The sequence below is a fragment of the Opisthocomus hoazin genome, chromosome Z (genome assembly GCF_030867145.1).
Source record: "Opisthocomus hoazin isolate bOpiHoa1 chromosome Z, bOpiHoa1.hap1, whole genome shotgun sequence".
In the NCBI taxonomy this organism is placed as follows: Eukaryota; Metazoa; Chordata; class Aves; order Opisthocomiformes; family Opisthocomidae; genus Opisthocomus; species Opisthocomus hoazin.
This window is the reverse complement of record NC_134454.1, coordinates 43,976,514-43,998,268: the sequence shown is the minus strand read 5'-3', so window position 1 is coordinate 43,998,268 and position 21,755 is coordinate 43,976,514. Positions and strand designations below refer to the sequence as shown.

General features: G+C 39.1%; 1 protein-coding gene across 1 annotated transcript in view; it reads right to left on the bottom strand.

Annotated features, from left to right (window-relative positions):
- Positions 1-21,755, bottom strand: part of AUH (AU RNA binding methylglutaconyl-CoA hydratase) — a 116,208-nt gene that overhangs the window by 63,394 nt on the left and 31,059 nt on the right. Inside the window, exon 4 of the mRNA XM_075411731.1 lies at positions 10,515-10,601. Coding sequence (XP_075267846.1) covers positions 10,515-10,601 — 87 coding nt within the window. The remainder of the gene's footprint in view (positions 1-10,514; positions 10,602-21,755) is intronic.

Here is a 21,755-nt window from a genome sequence, read left to right as displayed (position 1 = left end):
GCACAACTGAGTTCCCACAGAATGGAGAAACAGATTGTCCAGGCTATTTATTTCACAAGTGCGTTTCTGATTATTTGACAAATAACACTGACTAGTGCAAAGCTTACTAGGACAAGCAATGTCAGGGGGCATTTCTAGCAGCTCATTTTCCCTTCTGAATAATGGATTTCATAAAACATTAAGCAAGAAGAATGAATTGTCTAAAAACACCCTGCACACTGTGTTACATGGCCTACTGGAGGAAAGTATGCTACAAATTGAGGGATATATGAAAAGTTCCACAATTCATTATCTAACTCCAGCAGATTAGTAAAGTGTGGCAAGTATCTGCCTACATATTTCTGCAGCACATGAGAAACCTTTAAATCATAGAATGGTTGAAGTTGGAAGAGACCTCTGGAGGTCATCTTGTCCAGCTCCTCTGTTCTAGTAGCACCCCCTGGAACAAGCTGCTCAAGCTCACGTCCAGATGGCTTTTGAGTATCTCCAAGGAGGGAGACAGCCTCCTTGGGTAACCTGTGCCAGTGCTCAGTCACTCTCATAGTAAGGGTTTCCTGATGTTCAGGAGGAACCTCCCGTGTTCCAGTTTGTGCCCATTGCCTCTGGTCCTGTCACTGTACACCACTGAAGACAGCCCAGCTTCATCTTCTTAACACCCTCCTCTCTTGGCATTTATACACATTGATGATGAGATCACCTCCTGAGCCTTCTCTTCTCCAAGCTGAACAGTCTCTGGTTGCTCAACCTCTCCTCACAGGAGAAATGCTCCTGTCCATTCATCATCTTCATGGCCCTTCACTGGACACTTTCCAGTAGCTCCATCTCTCTCTTGTACTGGGGAGCCCAGAACCGGGTACACTACTGAGAAAAGCATAAGAATCACCTCCCTCTACCTGCTGGCAGCATTCCGCCTTATGCAGACCAGGATACCATTTGTCCTCTTTGCCACAAGCGCACAGTGCTGTCTCGTGTTCAACTTGGTGTCTACCAGGACCTGCAGGGCGTTTTCTGCGAAGCTGCTTTCCAGATCGCTAGCCCCAGCATGTACTGGTGCATGGCGTTCTTTCTCCCCACGTCCAGGACGTGGCACTCTGCTGAACTTAATGAGGTTGCTGTCAGCCTACTTCTCCACCTTGCTGAGGTACCTCTGAATGATGGCACAACTCTCTGGTGCATCAGTCACTCCTTCCGCTTTTATATCATCAGCAAACTTGCTGAGGGTACACTCTACCCCATCATCCAGATCATTAATGATGTTGAACAGGACTGAACTCAGTATTGGCCCCAGCAGTACACACTGCTGGCTACAGGCCTCCACACAGACTTCATGCTGCTGATGACCAGCCCCTGGACCCATTCGTTCCGCCAATTTTCAATCCAATTCACTGCCTGCTCGTCCAGACCATACTCATCAGTTACTCTATGAGAATCTCATACAAGTACATGTCAAAAGCCTTACTGAAGTCAACGTAGACAATATCCACTGCTCTTCCCTCATCTACCAAACTAGTCATTTCATCATAGGTTATAAGGCTGGTCAAGCGAGATTTCCCTTTTGCGAATCCATTCCGACTACACCTGATGACTTTGTTGTCCTTCACATGCCCAGAAGTAGTTTCCAGGATTAATTGTTCCAGCACATTCCCAAGCACAAATTTTAATTTAGATAAGAAAGCTCCCTCTCTGTTTCTTAGTATATGTATTTAAAAGTAGTAATAATCATGGAGCCTTCAAATTCATAGAAAGAATCGTCACATGCCCCCAAAATGTCTAAACACAACTAAACACATATTTGTAGATTCCGTAATTGATGGGTCAGCCATTAGGAAAGCAAGAAAAAAGAAACAGAAGTCACATCATCGAATGAAAGTGTCAAATAAATAATTATAAATTTGGGGGTTATTATTACAAAACAATGTACTTCTTTACATTCTATTTATATTCAGTGAATATTTCAACTAACAACAGCATAAAATCACATAATACTGGAAGCCTATGGCCCAAATCCTACACCAATGATGTTGAAAGAAAGGTTCAAGATCTGTTACTTTACGGAGTTTTTTTAGTAACTCAAAATCTGGTTTTCTGGTTACAAGTTAGAAAAGGTTTTCAAAAGGCCACAAATGTAAACAGCAATTCTGAATAAGCATTAGCGATTATGTAAAACTACATGCTAGCTTGCTATAATAACTGGGAAGGGAATTTTAATTTGGTCTTAAAATAATTAAGTTTATAGCTAAATATTCTTGTAACTCAGAATAGTCTTCTCTTCCACCTGCTCACTACCCAAATTTTTGATCTCTCTTGATGATGTTGCTCTTAAGTGTAAAACAGTGATTTTTTCCCTTCAAAAATTAAAATGGCATAAGCTATGCACCTTGAGTGGCAAGTAGAGGCAGTCCTTGGGAAACTATGATAACTGAAATATTTATATAATAATTGCAACAGACACTAGATCTTGATTTCATCTTTTGGGATCCCTCCCTGAAGAACAACAACATTAAGACAGCACGCAAGCTTTGCACTTACAGAGCAATATCAGTTGTGTTTCAGGCATTCACCTTGCCTTGTAAAATCTGTTACCAAGTTTGTGCCTACAAGTTTGCTTGCATTTTCAATTGCAAGCACCGCCATCAAAAAAGGCCCTTCTCTGGGGAAAAAAGCTAACAGAAACCAAATACTTCAACAAGCACTTTCATCCATTCCATGACACTATGAAAACCAACAAATGTATGTAGAAAGTGGTTAAGAGAGACTGCCAAATGTTCAATATGAATTTGAAGGCAAAAAAGATTGGTCAAACCATTTTTGTGCAAGTCATTAAATGCTACAAAGCTTTACCCGTCATAATTGCAAAAAGAATGAAAAAGTGGTTACTCAAAGTAACTTACATATTTACATATGTTTTAAAAGTACCTCAATCTGCAAAAAAGTGACCACACTTATAAGCCTGAATGATCTACATGTGCATCTGGATACACAATTCTTTTCCACACATTTGCTAGTTACAACTGTGAAAGGGTTTTAGCTATCCTCTAATTCCTGTGCTTCGGATAAGCAGCTTAATAGGCTGCTAGCATTGATAATTTTACTTGAACATTATTATCTATGCTTTAATACCTTCAAAGTTCAGGCAGACAAAGAAAGAGCTACATAAAAATAATTTCTTTTAGTACTTGTAGCCATTTTCGTTAAAAAGGAAAATTTCTTTACTGCACATTGCTTACAGTTGATTATTAAGCAAAAGACATTAGTAAAGTTTATCGTCCTTTTATTATGACAGTAGCTAAAGGGTTTTCTTAAGGCACCTTCCTCAATCCCATCAATTTTCCTGTTTCTTCTGGTAATCACTCACTCTCATAAATGACCCAGAAAAAAATTTTTGAATTGACAAAAAATAGTTAATATAGGAGTATTATGTTCTTAATTTTAAAATTTTCTATTTGATACTTCATTATTGACAGGTAAGGGACAGTGTGTTTTGTACTCTTGATAATAGGAGCAAAAGCTGGGAAACTACTGGGAATGAAAGAGGTGCTTTAATCAAACTCTTTAGCTACAGTCTTCTGCAGCCAAGTCTCCCATGATTCTCTTTTCATACTATATAGAAGAGTTTGGATATTTCATTCATCTTCATTGATACACTTCAGCTTGATAAACAGTTTCCTCAGTTTCTTCATACTGAATAATGTTTCTTCCTGTAGTCTTCTTCTGTATTCAGCAAAACAATAATGAAGTAAACCCTAGATGACAGAACCTACTTTCTGTGCAAACAAAGAAAAGCTTTGGACAGAAGAAAAATTTAAATTATTTCTTATATTTCTTCTCCTTACTAAGTACATTTAAGAACTTGTTACTCTCACAAATAGCATAGCACATATTCAAGCAATGAATTCACAAAACAAAAGGACTATGCCAAGGATAAATTATTTCAGTTACATTTTTGCATTCTACTTCTATGCTAGTTTTTTTTCTTTCTTACAGAGCACACAAAATAAACTTCAAACAACAGCACATTTGTAATCTCTGTTCGCTGAGAGAATCCAATGGGACAAGTTTCTCATTTTTTTCTTGTCTACTTGTTTGCTTTACAGTGTGAAGATAACATATAGTCTAGTACCAGCAGCATTCTTGTTTGACACAATACAAAGAAAATCCCAACATGAATAATATAAAATATATTATATATAAAATATATATAAAAATATATTATAAAATAATATAAAATGACCATTTTAGCGGAACATTTCTCTCTTGTACCTGTTTTCAGCAGTACTCCACACACCTACATTCCCCAGTCTAATGCTAAAATATCTTTAGTTCTAAATTAGCTTAATATATTAAGTAATAGTTTCAGTCAGCTCATTCACTGAAGACAACAGAGAAAACACGCCCTAATGTTTCACAGTAAGCATAAATTTTTTTTATAAACTAGCTTGGTAATACCTTCAAAGCAGTGAACACCTAGGCAAAAGCCCTGCTCAATACAAGACCTGAGCATGCTATTCTGAGGTCAAAGCCTAACACCTGGCCCAGGCAATAAGCGGAGGATGTCTTCGACAGAAGAGCAGCATAATACTTCTGGTACCACTCCAGGAGTCGGTGCCCTTTGAATATCAACTGGTTCTAGGAACAGAGCCAGAAGACAGGCAAAGCAAAAGAGCTAACAAACTATTCCTTCTCACTCAGGGATTGGAACACGCAATTTCAAACCCGAACAGGGTGAGGAAAGGGTAGAGTTTCCCAACACATCAAACATACACAATGTCGCTCGGTAGAGGGGGAACAGAAGCCTTCAACAGCAAGTCATACCAGAGGCCTTTTTAACAGTCAATGTGCAAACCAGCCATGTAGATCTCAATAAACCATCTGAGCAATTAGCACCCTTCTTTTGGTTCAGTTACTTCTTGTGGGAGGAAAATTCAAGAGCGATGTCCAGAGCACAGTCTCTTTTCCTCACAGAACAGCATCTGGAATTACTACCAGAAGGAAAACTAAACTAGAGCTGAGGCTATGTTAATTTTTGTCAAGACTGTACAGCAGTGTCAGGGATAAAAGCAATGAATCAGCAATTCACAGCCACCTCCTTCCCTAATCTTCAGATCTGTAAGGAAGGACAATCAGCTCATCCTAATACTCAGGTCCTCTGTTTCTGCATCTTTTTTAATAACAGTTTATAGAAGGTTATTTTTATGGGGGAAGAAGTATATTAGCAATTGTGGAAGCAATGCTGTTATATAAATAGCTAATAAATGTCTTGGTAGAGAAGCTTAATGTTGCATTTATTGCCTCTATAATGGTACAGAGTTTAGCAGTGTGTTTTCTAATTAAAAACAATCCAGTGTAATTTGACAAAGCCCGTAATTTCAGCTCTGTAAGGACAGTACTATCTATTTAGGAAACAGACAATACTTAGTCAAAGGGTATCTTAAATTCATTCAATGTTAAGAGAAGCAGTAAATCTACTGCTGGAAAACAACCAAGAGCTCAGCAACGCATTCAGAATGCTAGCAATCTTGGACTGTATTAGCTATGCTCTATGCTTAACTGAACAGGCAACAAACACAACAAGAGAAGCACTGTGCCAAAATCTCTCTTTCACAGTGTCAGCAACACTGGGAGACCATGACGCCTAAGGATGGCTGCTAAGCACGGCACTGCTAAGCACGGCACTGATTGCTGTGAATTTGTGCTTTTTCAAATTTGACAGCTACCTGCGATATTCTATTCAGCTTCCCAGTCAATGTTTTTTCAACTTACAGCCTTCTGCTGTACCTGTATCTGCTCTTCCCTAAGAGACAAAGCCACAATTCTTCTTACTGGACCTCCAAACTAGAGCACTCCTACGTTGCTGCCCAGATTTACCTCCAGCAAACACTGATGGATTTGCTCAATAAGCAGTCCTTTCTCAGAGTAGTAATCAGGTCTGGAGTGTTCATCACTGAAGCAGGATTTTTAGTGTTAATGAAATCTCCACAGAAGCCCCAGAAACCCAAATAGCAACATAAGGCACTGCACTGACCTCATCAATGATCATTCCTGCCTATTTTTGAGGCTTTACAATGGGAAGGTGGGGTGGCAGTTAGCAGACCAGAAATCAAGTGAAACTCATCTAATCCTGATCCCACTCGTGGGACCTCTGAGATGAAGTTTTGACAGTGTGCATCCAAAACTGTAGCATATAATGTGGCACAACCTAAATATTTCCCAGGATGCATGATCTTCAGTACTCAAAAAATGAACTTCTCAGAGAAGAGACTGCTCTCCTGAAGGACGAACGAGAGCACTCTTTCAGGTAAATGACAACTTCATGATGACTGAGAGAAGCCAGAATGACAGAAAATTGCTAAAGAGGAAAAAACCTAAAATCTGTAAATACAGAGTTGTATCTGCTTTGAACAAAATAAAAAGCATACAGTAAAAAAATAAATGCAAGTAACTGACCGCGAGGTGTTTTCATTCAGGATGATCTCATTCAAACTGGACTATGTCAAAACAAATCACATCTGTGAAAACTGTGTCTAAACAAAAGTTACTAAGTATCACTACTTATTAAAATTATATCACGACTTATGCATCAAAACTAAGTTTTAAACAAAGCACTGTAAGGTTTGTTAGAATGGAACATCTCCAATAGAAAACAAGGAAAAACAGTATTTTATTAAAAACTTCTTCCTTAGCTTAGTTCAGATCTAGGTTCCATCAGGCCACAAGTCAGGTGTTTTGCCTCCACACGTGACATAAAAATCAAGTCTGACCACCCTTTGTTACTTTAAAAAGTAACAAAGAAAGTCAGTGTCTAATTTTTTTTCCCCCATTTGTAGGATTTAGGTACTTGTGCCTATGTTCTCTGGAAAAGTTTTGCTAACCAAATGCGTTGCTCAGTTATACGTCACTCTGAGTAATTGCAAGTATTTGCCGCATTCAGATTCCTTCTGCAGCTTCACTTTTTCCTTCTGTTAAACAAGGTGTTTATCTGGAGGAGAGTGGTTATTGCATTCAGTTCCGTACGTAGCCTCAGTTTGCTTTGCAACTGAAATCCCAACAAATAACATATATATAATGGCAATACCACAGCCTGGACCCCACAGGCAGTAAAAAGAACAACATGGACTTAATGGGCTCATACCATAAAAAACATGCTGATGATCTGACTCACAATCATGGCGGGTTGTTTTCCCCAAAGCATCAAAAAACAAGGTTTCTAGGAGTCAGTAACATTTGATTTCATTTAGTCAGGCCTGTTCTGTTGTGCATGGTTGCAAGAGTTCTATTAATGTTTTTCTCTCCTACTTTTTTGAGGGTAAAGCCAGCCTTGCATCAGTAATGAAAAGCCTCAAGGCAGAATATACTAATGGACAAGCAGTCTTACCATTCCTACTATTTAAAAAAAACCAACAAAAAAACCCAAACAAACCCCCACAATTCTGGTATAATTTTAGCAAAAGCAACCACTGCTAAAAATAGAGGCTGTTTTGATTCCCCCCCCTCAACTTAAAGCTCTAAACACTGCAACTAACAGCTCAGTACATTTTTTTCAGCTTTAAGTGCTTATTTTTATACCAAGTGATATTTACTGCATTCTTAATACTTCATCCAAATTTAGCAAGAAGTTATAAATTAATCTCATAAAAACACAGTATGCTTTTAATTTCCAGAAAAATCTCTTCTGTAGCTGTATTCCAAAACGATGCTACAGCTTTTTACAAAACCACTAGCGTAAGGAGCTTAAATGTAATGAAATTGACAAGAACTAAAAAAAGCCAAAGCATGTCAATTCTAAAAAGCTAAGTTTATCTAGTTGTCCAAGATAAAATACACACAAGGATAATTACATCTGCAAACATAAATTAATGGTCTTCTTTCCAAAAAAATATTGTTAAAAAGAAGCATCTCCTTACTAGGTCACACATCTGAACACAAAGGCAATTATCAAAACATGACCTATTTCTGCAAAGCAAAAAGTAGAACACATTTTAAATGAGATTACAGCATTAAACTAGGATAGAAAAAGTACAAAGTGGGAGAGAGGAAATACTGTTCCCTGCCTATACAGCATTCTGCAGTGGCAAATAACAATTTGAAAATTGTTTCCCCTCTTTAACCATCTTACAACATTCTGGTTGTTGCTGTGCAGGAAAAATATTGTGATTGTTTTCAATATATAGATTCATTGCAGTAATCAAATGCAAATACAATGTTCCATTAGTTCTATAAAAAATACATTCTGTTATACCAGATCACTTCTTCAGAAGAAAAAAAGAACTGAGAACCTCCGACTTGCTACAAAATTAATGTTCACTTCTATTCATAAGGGCATCACACAACATGACACCTCGTGCACCCATCTAATCTAATCTCTTTTACAAAATCCACTTTTTTCATATTCTCTACCAGTTCCTGATATAGGGAACCACATCCTAAATTGCTCTGCAAAGACTCTTCAGAAAAATGCTAGCTCCATCCTATAAATTCATCTACTGTTGGCATAACGTGTTCAAAAACAACAATGCCTCTAACATGTACACAGTGGGAATACGTCCTGTGACTGAAAATAAAAGCTACTTGTACTGTATGCATGTCCAAACATACACAATGTGAAAACTGACCAGTAACATTAAAAGTGATATATCTCAATACTCATCTGTAATCCTGTAAAAAAGCCTTTAAAAAAATGAACTGGGAGACGGCCAAATACCACGTAACCATTAAAGAACCTTCTAGTGACTGTTTTGTTTAGTGTTTTAAAGCAGAAATGGCAAAATGGCAGGAGGGAGGGAGGAAGGAGGGAGGGAAGGAGGGAGGGAGCAAGAGGGGAGAAAGACACTCACCCAACCCAAGCAAAAGTCTTGTTACAATATTGGGCCAGGGCTATGTTCAAATTCTTTCTCTTTTCCAACCTGCAGCATGTCTAATTGCTATTACTACATTCCCTCAAAAACCCTCCTATCTAGGTACTTCAGTGACCTAAATTCTCAAATATTAATTCCACTTGCTCACAATTTCATGCTTGTTTTTTGAGAAAGAGACTAGAAATCAATGAATGAAAGCACTCATACTGGTTTCCTAAACTTCAAGTAATTCACTGTTAGGATAATGATTCACTGTAAACCTTTTAGGTAACACTGAAAATTTGCTTACATATTCTCTCTCACAGGAACCTTAATGAAGTTGAAGACAATCAAACATTTGTCTTAAAAGTCTTTTCAATTCTGAAGCAAAACAAAGCATCAAATCACTGTATATGTTTTCCAGTCATTCACTGCAGAATGCCAAATCCAAATGCTTCTTTAGATTTTAGGAATTTTCTCAAAAAATTAAAAATAATCCAATTTAAAAAAACTATTTTTTGATCATAGGAAAATCTTAAAATCAGTTGCCTCCATTTAACCATCAATAGCAGGTCAGAAAGCATTTCCAGCAACTTCGGCCCAAGCAAGTTTGAAAAATCATTACTTAGTGCCAAGGAAGCCTCCCAAAAAAACTTACAAAGTAGCTAAACGGAACAACTTGTTGCCTCTTGCTCAGCATTCCAATAAAAGGACAAACGCCAACATGAAATACAGTATGAGCTTCAGGAAATTAATGATCTATTCACTTCCACATATTTTATTGCTTTTATTCATTTAAAGAGCCTTGAGGCAAAAACAAGACATTAATTCAAAGACACAAGTATCTCCATGAAACACCGCATGAAAGACTTATTCTTCAGTAGTCTGTCACTTACCTGCAAAAACATACTGGTTTCTATTCATAACATTCTGCCAAACCAAGATCTGACCCAATGTTGTTAAGGAAATGCATCTAAAAACATTCTCTGGGAAATGATTTACTCTTCAGAGTTATGTGCCAAAATTTCAAGTGACCAAATATGTTGTATCTGCAAACCAAATGTATAAAATTCTCTCTTTCACAAAACATATTGGCACTGCCCTGTTGAAAAACAACTATATTAAAGCTGATCCACAGAGATGTAGAAACATAATGATTTGATGGTGAATTTATAATGTAAAATTTACAGAGAATCACTATCCTTAAAAACTGCTACAAGTCAATTAAAATCCTGGACTATTAACAGGTTTTACTACAGCAGAACAAGTGTATTTTAGAAGGCCTTACTAGCTAACTTTCTATCAACAGCTGACATTTAATTGGTTTCTAAAGTGTATTAAATACTGTATTAACTATACTGACCACAAGAATGCAGAGGTGAAAATTAAATTCTAAAGTACTTGGATGTCACAGAACATCCATCCTTTATGAAAACAGCAGAGCAAATCACCCCTGTTTCAGCTGAGATTTAGCTTTTTCTAGCATTCTAAAAAAAAAGGTCTAACTCGATTAGGAACATTTTAGAAGAAGTAATGCACCATGATTTGTATTTATGAATATAAATAGTTGTGGACACCCTGCTATCTGCCAAGAATTAACCATGCACACTTACGCCATTCCTCTGAACTAACCCTTCTCAGGTTACAGTTAAAATAACACCGTTCAAGTGAGAGGTTACATACCCATTTCATTAATAGTGGCTCTTGCTTTGGAGACAAAAGAACTAACTTCACTTGAGTGCATTTTTGCTCTTTCTTTAAGGTCAGCACCTGCAAGTGACATTTCACATACATGTTAGCAAGCTGTATACAGTACTGTAAATACGTTTTCAAAAGTAAAATATTCCTGTATTCCAAAAAAAATTAAATCTACTTCGAGACTAGGACAGTTCAAATTGGTCACATTCATTTTCCACAGATTTCAAGGAAAACATGGACTGTTTACCAAGGAAAAACAAAACCCAAAAAACCCAAAGCAAAACAAAACAAAAATTAAATTACCCACCACCAGATTTGCACTAAGTATATTCTTCTCAGTGACATTTCTTATTTATATTAAAATAGTTTATGAACATTTATGCTAATATTTCATCTGACATGTATTTTTATTTTCCTGTGTCACAAAGTCTGTTAAATATGTGTTTTTCATACTGTGCCCTTGTTATTCTTTTATTGGTAGATCATACAATACATAGGGTGCGTGTTTTTACATTAGCAGACTATACTTATCTAAATAAGAAATTCTACAGTGGACCTAGTACCATTTTTCAACTCACTTTACTGAAATGTATTTTTGAGTAGTTACATGCCGTATTTTTTGTTCTTCCAAAAAATGCTAAAACTTGAAATTTTTAGTCTATTTCTTCATGAATATATAAATATAATTCTGTTTCAAAAGCACACTGTAACCAGAGATGCTTACAAAAATGTTTTTAAAAATTCACTGATTTGCAAAACTGACAATTTTTTTCATTAATGTGTAAAGCAAAAGAAACAGACAGTAATAATAATAATAGCTAAACATAGGGTGAGGAAGGAAGTCCATTCTTCTTACAGAGCCAGAACACATTAAAAAGACAGAATCTGCACAGACACATTTATTCTCCAAAGAAATGTAACGTTCCCACTGCAGCTTAGTGCGTATTTTTTCCATTTGCTAAACCTGAACCTATTAAGTGAGTCTCTTGGCCTATGTCTGAAAAGGCAGAACAAGCTATATAACCAATCCAAAAACCACTTTTATGTTTCCCTGCCCTGAGAATCAAAATGCTATCCACTCAGGAACACGCATCGGACTCAGATTAAGATAAAATTGCAACTCTGAATTATAAATTTAGCAGTCATAGGCTCCCCTTTTTACCTTTCTGGACATAACTCATGCTAGACCCTCTTCACTCTCTTCATCAAACACAGCTTTATACTTTTGTGGACAGCATTAGTTGAAATTCATCACTCTAGTCTAGCTCTGTGGAAATCAGTATCTTAATCTAACATTATCTGATAGACATCCAGCTGCTGTTTTAAGGTAACATGCTCAGTAAAGAAGCTCTATATCTCTCCTTCTACTTCCTCCATAGCAAAGCTCCTCATTTCACTAAGACTTTTGTCCTCCTTCTATGCACGTCAATATAAAAACAATGAAGCATCAGTCCTGACTGCATTTGCATGTTTCCAGCTAAATGACATCAAGTTTAGTTTACACTACCAGACACCTTGCAAAAGCTTCCAAACAACCTTCTAAGATACGCCCCAACCGAAGACAGTATGACAGGCCAGTTGAGCAGGCAGTACAAAACAGGAATTACTGTGGTCAAGTCTACATTTCAGCAATATTGCAATTGCTACCTTAGTAATTCACAACTAATGCACACAGAAATCTTGCCAGGAACCCGAAAAGCAAACAAAATTTCCATCCATAAACCTGGATAGAATTCTAAATCATATGAAAGTGTAAGCAACTTTCACAAATGCGTTTTTATAGGGGGTTCTGTAGCTAAAAAGAGCTTCATAAAACTTCATGACAATACCTACTTTAAAAGTTATAGCATCAAGTCTGCAAATGAAAAAAAATATCACTTCTCTGGTATCAGTTAATGTCTGGCTCTGGCTTCTACAACGCTGTCCAAATCATTGCCTACACAAGAACAAGAAGAAACTGTGCCCTTTCTTTATGAACAACAAAACTGTATGGCTGGGCAATCTGACTTTAAACTACCACACACTGAAATTCTGCTCGCTGGGCATACCCTTGAAAAGTATGTAAATAAAACTTCAAAAGAGAGTCACTGAACTCAAAAAATACTTCTACTATTACTGTTAAGAAAATCTACTGTCAACATAGAACTAAGGCAATTATTAGGTTTTGATTTTCTTCAGACTCATTAAAACAAATGGACTTAACCCCAAAAAACCCAGCCCTTATAAAACAAAAAAAAGAAACTCTAGATTTCCGCCTTTATTTAGAATATACATTTCCTTAAAGATATTTACAGAAATCTGTTAAACTTTCAACAAAAACTTTTTTAAGAATGGATTAAAAGGTAGCTGCCAATTTAAAATTAATGGGTTTGAGTACCATAAAAAAATTCTACTACAATGGCTGGTCTTAGAGCCTTAATCACCTTCTGTAATCTTACTTTTCCCTTTTTAAGTGTTTCTCCCTCATAACGGTTAAGGAAATGGAAAAAGTTCTTTTCCTACCCCTTTCCAATTTTAGCCCTCCAAAGCATAATAATAGCATAATAATAGTAACTGAAGCTTTTTCAGAGAGGAGACTTTCCGAGAGAAGACCATTCACTGCACTCCAACAGAACACGCGTCTTGGCATCCTCTAGTTCACAGGAGATGGAACTGCACCAATTTAATTCTTTTGTTCCTTTTACAAGATTCAACCACTGATCAAAGTATTTTTGAAGAATTCCTTGACCCATATAGCAGAGAACTATTACCGTGTTCCTCCAAAATCTGTTCTCAAGTCAGAAGCAGGAAAGATTAAGTTTCTGAAGACAGCCATGAAGAAGAGTGCAGGTTCAACCAGGGACTTCTGCGGTGTCAGCTACTGAAATTAAAGACACCTCCTCCCACCCCAAATCTCCTACTTCGAAGTATCTGAAACCAGTATTAGCTCAATTGCTGAGAGCAACACAGTATCTGAGCTTTTCAAACCACAAAAACTCTCACAGAACGAACCTCTGCAGCTTTCCCACGGGCTGCAGCTGAAATCTGTGGACACGTTAGGCTTATCCACTTCTCCACATCCACTCCCAACAGACTCCGGGGCTGTACTGTAGGACCATGATTCTACACCACGCTGAACACAGGCTGTCTAAGCCCTTCTACCCAAAGGTGTAAGAAAAGGGGGACCTCAGCCACCAGTGAGCTGAGGCAAACTGTTGCAGATTTGATTGCACACTGTAATTATGTCCCCACATCCATCCAGCTGGTACTGAAGCATGAATCATTGTTTTCTCCATATTGCGCTTTCTGGCATCTCAGTGCTTTGTCCCACTGATTGATTCTCATCTGCTCAGAAATGTAGCAAAAGTTAGTCAAAACTAACTGTGCTTCTAGGGGTCATGCTCCCCAATTCTCACCTCTCTGTTCCCAGTACTTTAAGAGCTCCTTTTTAAAAATGATGGAGCGTCATTTTCAAATTACTAGCTGTCAGTGTAGGACAGAAGTGAAGTGCAACATTGAAGGACTACATTGACAGTGCAATCAGCCAACTCCTCCTACAGCTACATTAGGATTAAGACAGGTACTCCCCACTTCTGAAGAAACTCATCTTGAATCAGCTTCATTCACAGAAGCATCGTTCCCAAATTTATGAAGCAGACTAGTAGGAGAACTTCCCTGCAGACTTCCAATGAACTGTCCCGTGTGCAAAACACCAGTACAAACAGCAGGCTTTCAGAGGTCTGCTGAGCAGCAAGTACGTAAACTGGCATTCACATAACAGCCCTAGAAACTACTGCGAGGAAGATGCATACTGTTTCAAATACTGCCTACACTTCTACTGAGGTTTGTCAATCCAAAAGGAAATCTCTGTTTAATTTTGATTCACCACTTTCTTATTTCCCCCTCTCCAATGCTGGAAGAACATAGAAAGGTTAGGGGTTTTTTGCCTTACTTCTTGTAAGCACGAACCCCCTGATTTAATCAACTAACTCTTTTTGCAAGTTTTCAAACATTTGGCTGCTCAGTGGTTGGCTTTTGTACACTGTCAGTACAGAGAGTTTTTGCAGCATGTGCCTGGCTTGCATTTCACAATGATGCCAGAAAAAATGTTTATTTGAGAAAGCCAAGGGCAGTCCAGCAAGGTAGGCATATTGCTGTTATTCACCAGATTTTTCCACCTATACATCTATAAGACAAGGATGGCTACTTAGAGAACACACCAAAAGAAACCAAGTTTTACAGTGATTACTCTGACCCCATGCCTCTTGCCTTCTTTGGATATTTTCACACACTTTCTAAACAGAACTTATATACTGTTCAAAAGCTAAGTGCTGTGTTTGAAAAATCTGTTCCAACATCTTTGTATAATCCTCAATTTCCAAATACCATAAATGACTAGAAATTCTATTGCATAGTACTGTTCTGTACTATGCTTTAACACGTACCTCCAAAACACACAAAAACTGTAAACTAAAAAAACATAAAATTAAATGGTTTATATATCATATTTAAAATTTTACCTTCACTCAATAAACATTTTTATTTTAAAAAAAGTCTTTTAGAAGTCTGGCACACCAAAATTAAACAGTGGAGCTATTCTACGAAGTATTGGAAGGTGTCCAAAGTGCCTCTTCTCTGAGAAGAGGAAAGGAAGCGGCACGTGCACAGGCATCTGAGGTAAATAAAGTATTACATTCTTACCGTAGCAATGTTATTTTGAGCCTGCCCTTTGATCTTGCTAAACACGGATCAACCAATTCTGTCAGCACACCAGAATTTTAATAAGGAAGTGACATCCCAGAGTATCAGAAGATACACTTCAGCATACTCTCTCCCAATCTCTCTGTATCTTGTTGGCAAGAATTAGGAACACTGAAAATTGCAAAGCACATTGACACTGCCTAGAATATTTTCAGTAATCCAACAAAACAGGTTAAGGAATTAATGAAGGAACCTTACAATGCTTTCAACTAGAAGTACAAAACATGCACTACTCCACCAGTTTAAACATTAAGAACTGCTGTGTACCCACAGCTTATTTCCACTCAAAGTAATTAAACAGACTGTGAATCAATACCCCTTCTTCTCCACACAGAAAAATAGACACTTCACTGAGCTAAAATACTGAGGCAAATGGCTGACTTCGGCATACATTATAGATTTATAACTTCTACCAAAAAGCACCCATTAGGGTACATGTAAATATCTTTCCTCAAAGGCAGATGTGTGCATCTCCTAGAGGAGGCACTGCAAGAACTCCGAGTTTAGCTGAAATCATTAGCAAACTCCCATCAACTTTTATGGGATAGGAATACCCCAAAAGGGAGTGATATATACATATTTGAGGACAACACTACAGTTAAATTAAGTTCAAACTCAGAAAGATTTATCAACAATTTCTTTCCCAAATTTTCAATAATTTCAGAAATTAAGCTTTAACATGCTGAAATCTATTCAAGACAACTTAATTCCCAATTTTGAACAGAAACTGCAATACCTCATGAAACAAATATATTTATTTATAGATAGTGTCAAGTCTTCAGGTGAGCAAAAACTTTGTTTAAACAGAACTAGTGTTTGTTAAATGTATACATCACAGTAATAAGTTATGAATATTATTCTGCCAACAGATATATATAGGTTAATCCTTAAAACTCCTCAAAAAAAAAAAGCATAATTTAAATTCGATGATAATAGTGTCACCATGTAGATTAATGATTTTTATTTTGCTTTCAACTACCATTTCTCTGTGTGTAAAGCTATACGCTTGACAAATCACAGTACAAAACAAAGTTAACCACTACTGAAATCTTTTGCCTGTGCGAAAGAAAAAACTTTTTATGCTTTGCAGTCAAAATACACATGCACTCCAGTAGGAATTCCATTGCACCTCTCAGTCCAGCCAGGCCCAGGACATTCAGATCATCAGTCTCTACCCATTAGAGCTACTACTCATTGTATTCCTGAATAAAAACGAGTCCAGTGTGATGAATTAAGAACAGATAGAATGCTTCATAAATACTAACTATCCTGGACCATCTTTCACAAATTAACAAAAAAGCTTATCACTTACTTGGTAGAATAACAGACAAGTCTAGACTGGAAGAAACCTCTGGAGATGACCCGGTCCAACATTCTGTCTAATGCACAGCCCTAGATCAGGCTACCCAGGGTCCTTTCAAGTCTTTAACACTGCTGGCAAGGGAGATTCCACCACTTCTCTGGGAAAACCATTCCTATGTTTAATTCTTATTTAATTTTCTCACAATGAAGAATTTATTTATCTTAACCGGATGGAATTCTCCTACAGCAATTTGTGCCCACTGCCTCTTCTTCTGTTACTGGATACATCCTTATAAATAGAGTACTTTTCTCACTATCTACTGGGCACAAGAAGATGAGTTATCGCTCCTCCCTTAGCAATCTCCAGCCCTCTAATCACCTTCTGCTGGCCTACTAAGTGCTAAGTAGAATAAGCACATGCCTTGATCTGCTGATGGTTCTCTGCAGTCCAGAAGACTGTTTGCCACCCTTCCGGCCAGAGGACACTGCTAGCTCATGTTAAGCTTGCTGTCCTGCAGCACCACTGGGTCCTTTGCAGCAGAGCTATACTCCAGCCAGTCAGTCCCCAGCCTGTTCTGCCACTTAAGATTATTCCATTCCAGGTGCAGGACTTCTTATTTATCTTTGTTAAATCTCATGCAACTCTTGTTGGCCCAATTTTCCAGCCTGTCAAGGTCTCTCTGAATAGTGGCTCTTGCTTCCCACATACACACCTCTACTTCCACTTTGAAGTCATCTGCAAACCCAGTAAAGGTGCAATCCTATAATCAGAGTATTTACAAAAATATTCAATAGTACTATCAGACCTAGCACCAACTCTCAAGTAACTCTACCTGTGACCAGCCGACACTTTGGCTTTAAGTCATTAACGTTACATCATCCTTTGATCTTGGCAGGTGAGCCACTTTTCATGGTCTGTCTGTCCAGATTGTACCTTATTAACTTGTCTACAGGGATGCTTGGGAAGAACACGTCAAATGCCTTGATAAAGTCAAGGTAGACAGCATCCATAACTCTTCTCTCATCCTCTGAGCAACTGGTTTCATCATAGCAGGCAGTCAGGTTGGTCAAGCACAACTTACCCTTGGTAAATCTGCGCTGGATTTTCCCAGCCACCTTCTTATCTTCCTAGAAACAACTTCCACAAACATCTGTTCCATAATTTCCCCGGAGACTGAAGTGAGACTGACTGGTCTGTAGTTTCCCAAATTTTCCTTTTTGTAGATGGGTGTAGTATTTGCCCCTTTCCAGTCACTTAGCTCTTCAACGACTTTTCAAATATGATAGATGGCAGCTCTCCAGTGCACCAGCCCCAAGGCACCCCATCAGATCCTGTTCGTGTGTATGTGTCCAGCTGGTACAGATGGACCTTAACTCCGTCCTTCTCTGCTGTCAGTGGTTTGCTGTTTAATTTATTGTTGCTTCTTGGCACAGAGGCTTGGGAGCTGACCTTGCCCATGCAGACCAAGGCAAAGAGAATATAATAGAGTACTTCTGCCTTTTTCTGTGTCATTCATAACTGAGCTGCCAGTACTACGCAACAGTGGGCCTATATTTTTCTTCAACTTCTGCTTGGTACTAACATACCTACAGGAGTTATTCTTGTTATTCTTGACACCTTTTCCCAGTTCAAGCTCCACCTCTGAGCTTCTTCCATCCTAAATCTATGTCTTCACACCTGAGCGATATTTCTGTATTACTGTTTTGGAGTCTGTCCCATTTTCCAAGGGTAACGTGAATAAACAACTCCTCCAAAAAATATAGTGGATATTTGAGAAATTAAAGGACAGGAAGAAAGTTTTTTAAATTTTTTTAAGAATAAAAAGGAATATTCAAGTCTAAATCTTTAAAATCTACAGAACACACAAAATAAACCTATAATGTACTAAATCTGCTCCAGTATATTCCCAAATATTTTCAAGATTTTATATTCAAATTGACTCTATCAATACTTGTAACTCCGTTACTAATTCAGAACACAAAGAAATGAAACATCATTTCATCAAGAATTACGGTTTTCAGTTGTGAAGTATGACAGATCTGAAAGTTAAGGATAAACAAAAAGGGAAAAAAATTACTAAAATACCTACTAAACAAAGAACTGCTAGAAATTTGCTTCTCAGCTTCTTTTATGCGTACTATTGAAAAGAAAGATCTTACTCACAAAGCAGTACAACTCTTTGCATTTTCTGCTGAGATTTCATATTTCAAACTTTAAATCAAACATGTGCATGTAACAGGTAAAATATAAATTTAAAGATCATTTCCTCAATAATTAATGTCTAAGAGAATAGTGTACTGCTGGCAAAAAATGGCTTTGCAGAAACCTTTGTTGTTGCTGTTTTCTTACTCCTGAAGGACAGACAAAAATCTAAGACTCACATTAACTTTGCTGTACTGCAGAGTACCTCAAAACTTTTCAATGAGGAATGAATCCCATGACATTTAGTCTCAGTCCCCACACACTTTTATCCAAACCCTCGAATCTTCTCACACATAATTTTTTTCCTTGATATTTATTTTTTAATTTGAAATTAAACAGACACAATCACCACTTCTATATGGCCAGTATGACTTCAATCTCTACATTTCAGTGCATTTCTAACTGAGATTTAAAAAAAATGTATCTAACTAGCGATTTTAACAAATTAGGTAGGAAACAAAAAACACAACGGTAAAGAAGTCAGTAACATATCACAGAATTTTAAGCATTTGACACTGTCCTGCGTGACATCCTTGTCTCTAAATTGGAGACACACGGATTTGATGGATAGACCACTCAGTGGAACTGGCTGGATGATCACACTGAAAGACTTGTGATTAATGGCGCAGTGTCCAACAGGAGACAAGTGGCATTCCTCATGGATGAGTATCGAGAAAGGCACTGTTTAACATCTTTGTTGACGACATGGACATTGGGGTTGAGTTCACCCTCACCAAGTTTGCCGATGACACCAAGCTGTGTGGTGTGGTCGAGATATGCTGGAGGGAAGGGATGCCATTACAGGCACCTTGACAGGCTTGAGAGGTGGGCCCATGTGAACCCATGAAGTTCAACAAGGCCATGCGCAAGGTTCTGCACAAGCGTGGGGGCAATCCCAAACACAAATACAGGCTGGACAGAGAATGGATTGAGAGCAGCCCTGAGGAGAAGGAATTGGGAGTGCTGGCTGACGAGAAGCTCAACATGACCCGGCAACATATGCTCACAACCCAGAAGGCCAGCCGTATCCTAGGCTGCACCAAGAAGAGAAGCGTGGCCAGCAGTCAAGGGAGGTGATTCTGCCCTCTGCTCTTGTGAGACCCCACCTGGAGTCCTGTGTCCACCTCTGGAGCCCTCAGCACAGGAAAGACATGGACCTGTTGGAGTGGTGCCAGAGAAGAGCCACAAAAATGATGAGAGGGCTGGAGCACCTCTCCTGTGCAGAAAGGCTGAGGGAGTTGGGGCTGTTCAGTCTGGAGAAGAGAAAGAAGGCTGCGAGGAGACCTTATAGCAGCCTTCCACTACCTGAAGGAAGCCTTCAAGAAAGCTGGAGAGGGACTTTTTACAAGGGCATGTAGTGACAGGACAAGAGGTAATGGTTTTAAAACAAAAGAGGGTAGATCCAGATTAGTTGTAAGGAAGAAATTCTTCACTGTGAGGGTGGTGAGGCATTGGAACAGGTTGCCCAGAGAAGTTGTGGATGGTCCCTCCCTGGAAGTTTTCAACGCCAGGCTGCACGGGGCTTTGAGCAACCTGGTCTAGTGGAAGGTGTCCCTGCCCATGGCAGGGAGGTTGGAACTAGATGATCTTTAAGCTCCCTTCCAACCCAAACCACTCTATGATTCTACGATCTGTAAGTATTCAGAACTCAGTTTTTCACATGCACATAATTCTTAGAAAGTCAGTACACTATAAAGATCCAGAACGATTTGAAATTTATTGTAAGTAAGGGTACATAGGCTCACGATCATTAGGAAGAAATCTTAATACGCAAAGTAAAGGAATCAAAAAAGTAAAACCAGCACATCACCATGCTCCCCTGCCTTAGGAGTGATTAAATACACATAGAAGCTGGCTCTGAAGCCCCAAAGAGCTATAAACAAACAGTCATTGGCTAAAAACACAGACCTTGGCCCTATGCCTATCTAACTGGGCTGTCCCTCAGTCGTTGGTCCTGTTAACGCAAACACATTACAGGATCACAGAACCACAGAATGGTAGGGGTTGGAAGGGACCTCTGTGGGTCATCTAGTCCAACCCTCCTGCCGAAGCAGGGTCACCTACAGCAAGCTGCACAGGACCTTGTCCAGGTGGGTCTTGAATAACTCCAGAGAACGAAACTCCACCACCTCCCTGGGCAGCCTGTTCCAGTGCTCCGTCACCCTCAGAGGAAAGAAGTTCTTCCTCATGTTCAGACGGAAATTCCTGTGCTTCAGTTTGTGCCCATTGCCCCTTGTCCTGTCACTGGGCACCACTGAAAAGAGTTTGGCCCCATCCTCCTGACACCCACCCTTCAGATATTTGTAAGCATTTATTAGGTCCCCTCGCAGCCTTCTCTTCTTCAGGCTGAACAAGCCCAGCTCCCTCAGGCTCTCCTTGTACCAGAGATGTTCCAGTCCCCTCACCATCCTCGTAGCCCTCCGCTGGACTCTCTCCAGTAGCTCTTCATCTTTCTTGAACTGGGGAGCCCAGAACTGGACACAGTACTCCAGATGAGGCCTCACCAGGGCAGTGTAGAGGGGAAGGAGAACCTCCCTCGTCCTGCTGGCCACACTCTTCTTGATGCACCCCAGGATCCCATTGGCTTTCTTGGCAGCCAGGGCACACTGCTGGCTCATGGTTAACCTGTCGTCCACCAGGACGCCCAGGTCCCTCTCCGCACAGCTGCTCTCCAGCAGGTCCACCCCGAGCCTGTACTGGTGCCTGGGGTTCTTCCTCCCCAGGTGCAGGACCCTGCATTTGGCTTTGTTGAACCTCATCAGGTTTCTCTCTGCCCAACTTTCCAGCCTATCCAGGTCATGCTGAATGGCAGCACAGCCTTCCGGTGTGTCTACCACACCTCCCAGTTTGGTGTCATCAGCAAACTTGCTGAGGGTACATTCTAACTCTTCATCCAGGTCGTTGATGAAGAAGTTAAACAAGGCTGGGCCCGGTACTGACCCCTGGGGGACACCACTTGTTACCAGCCTCCAACTAGACTC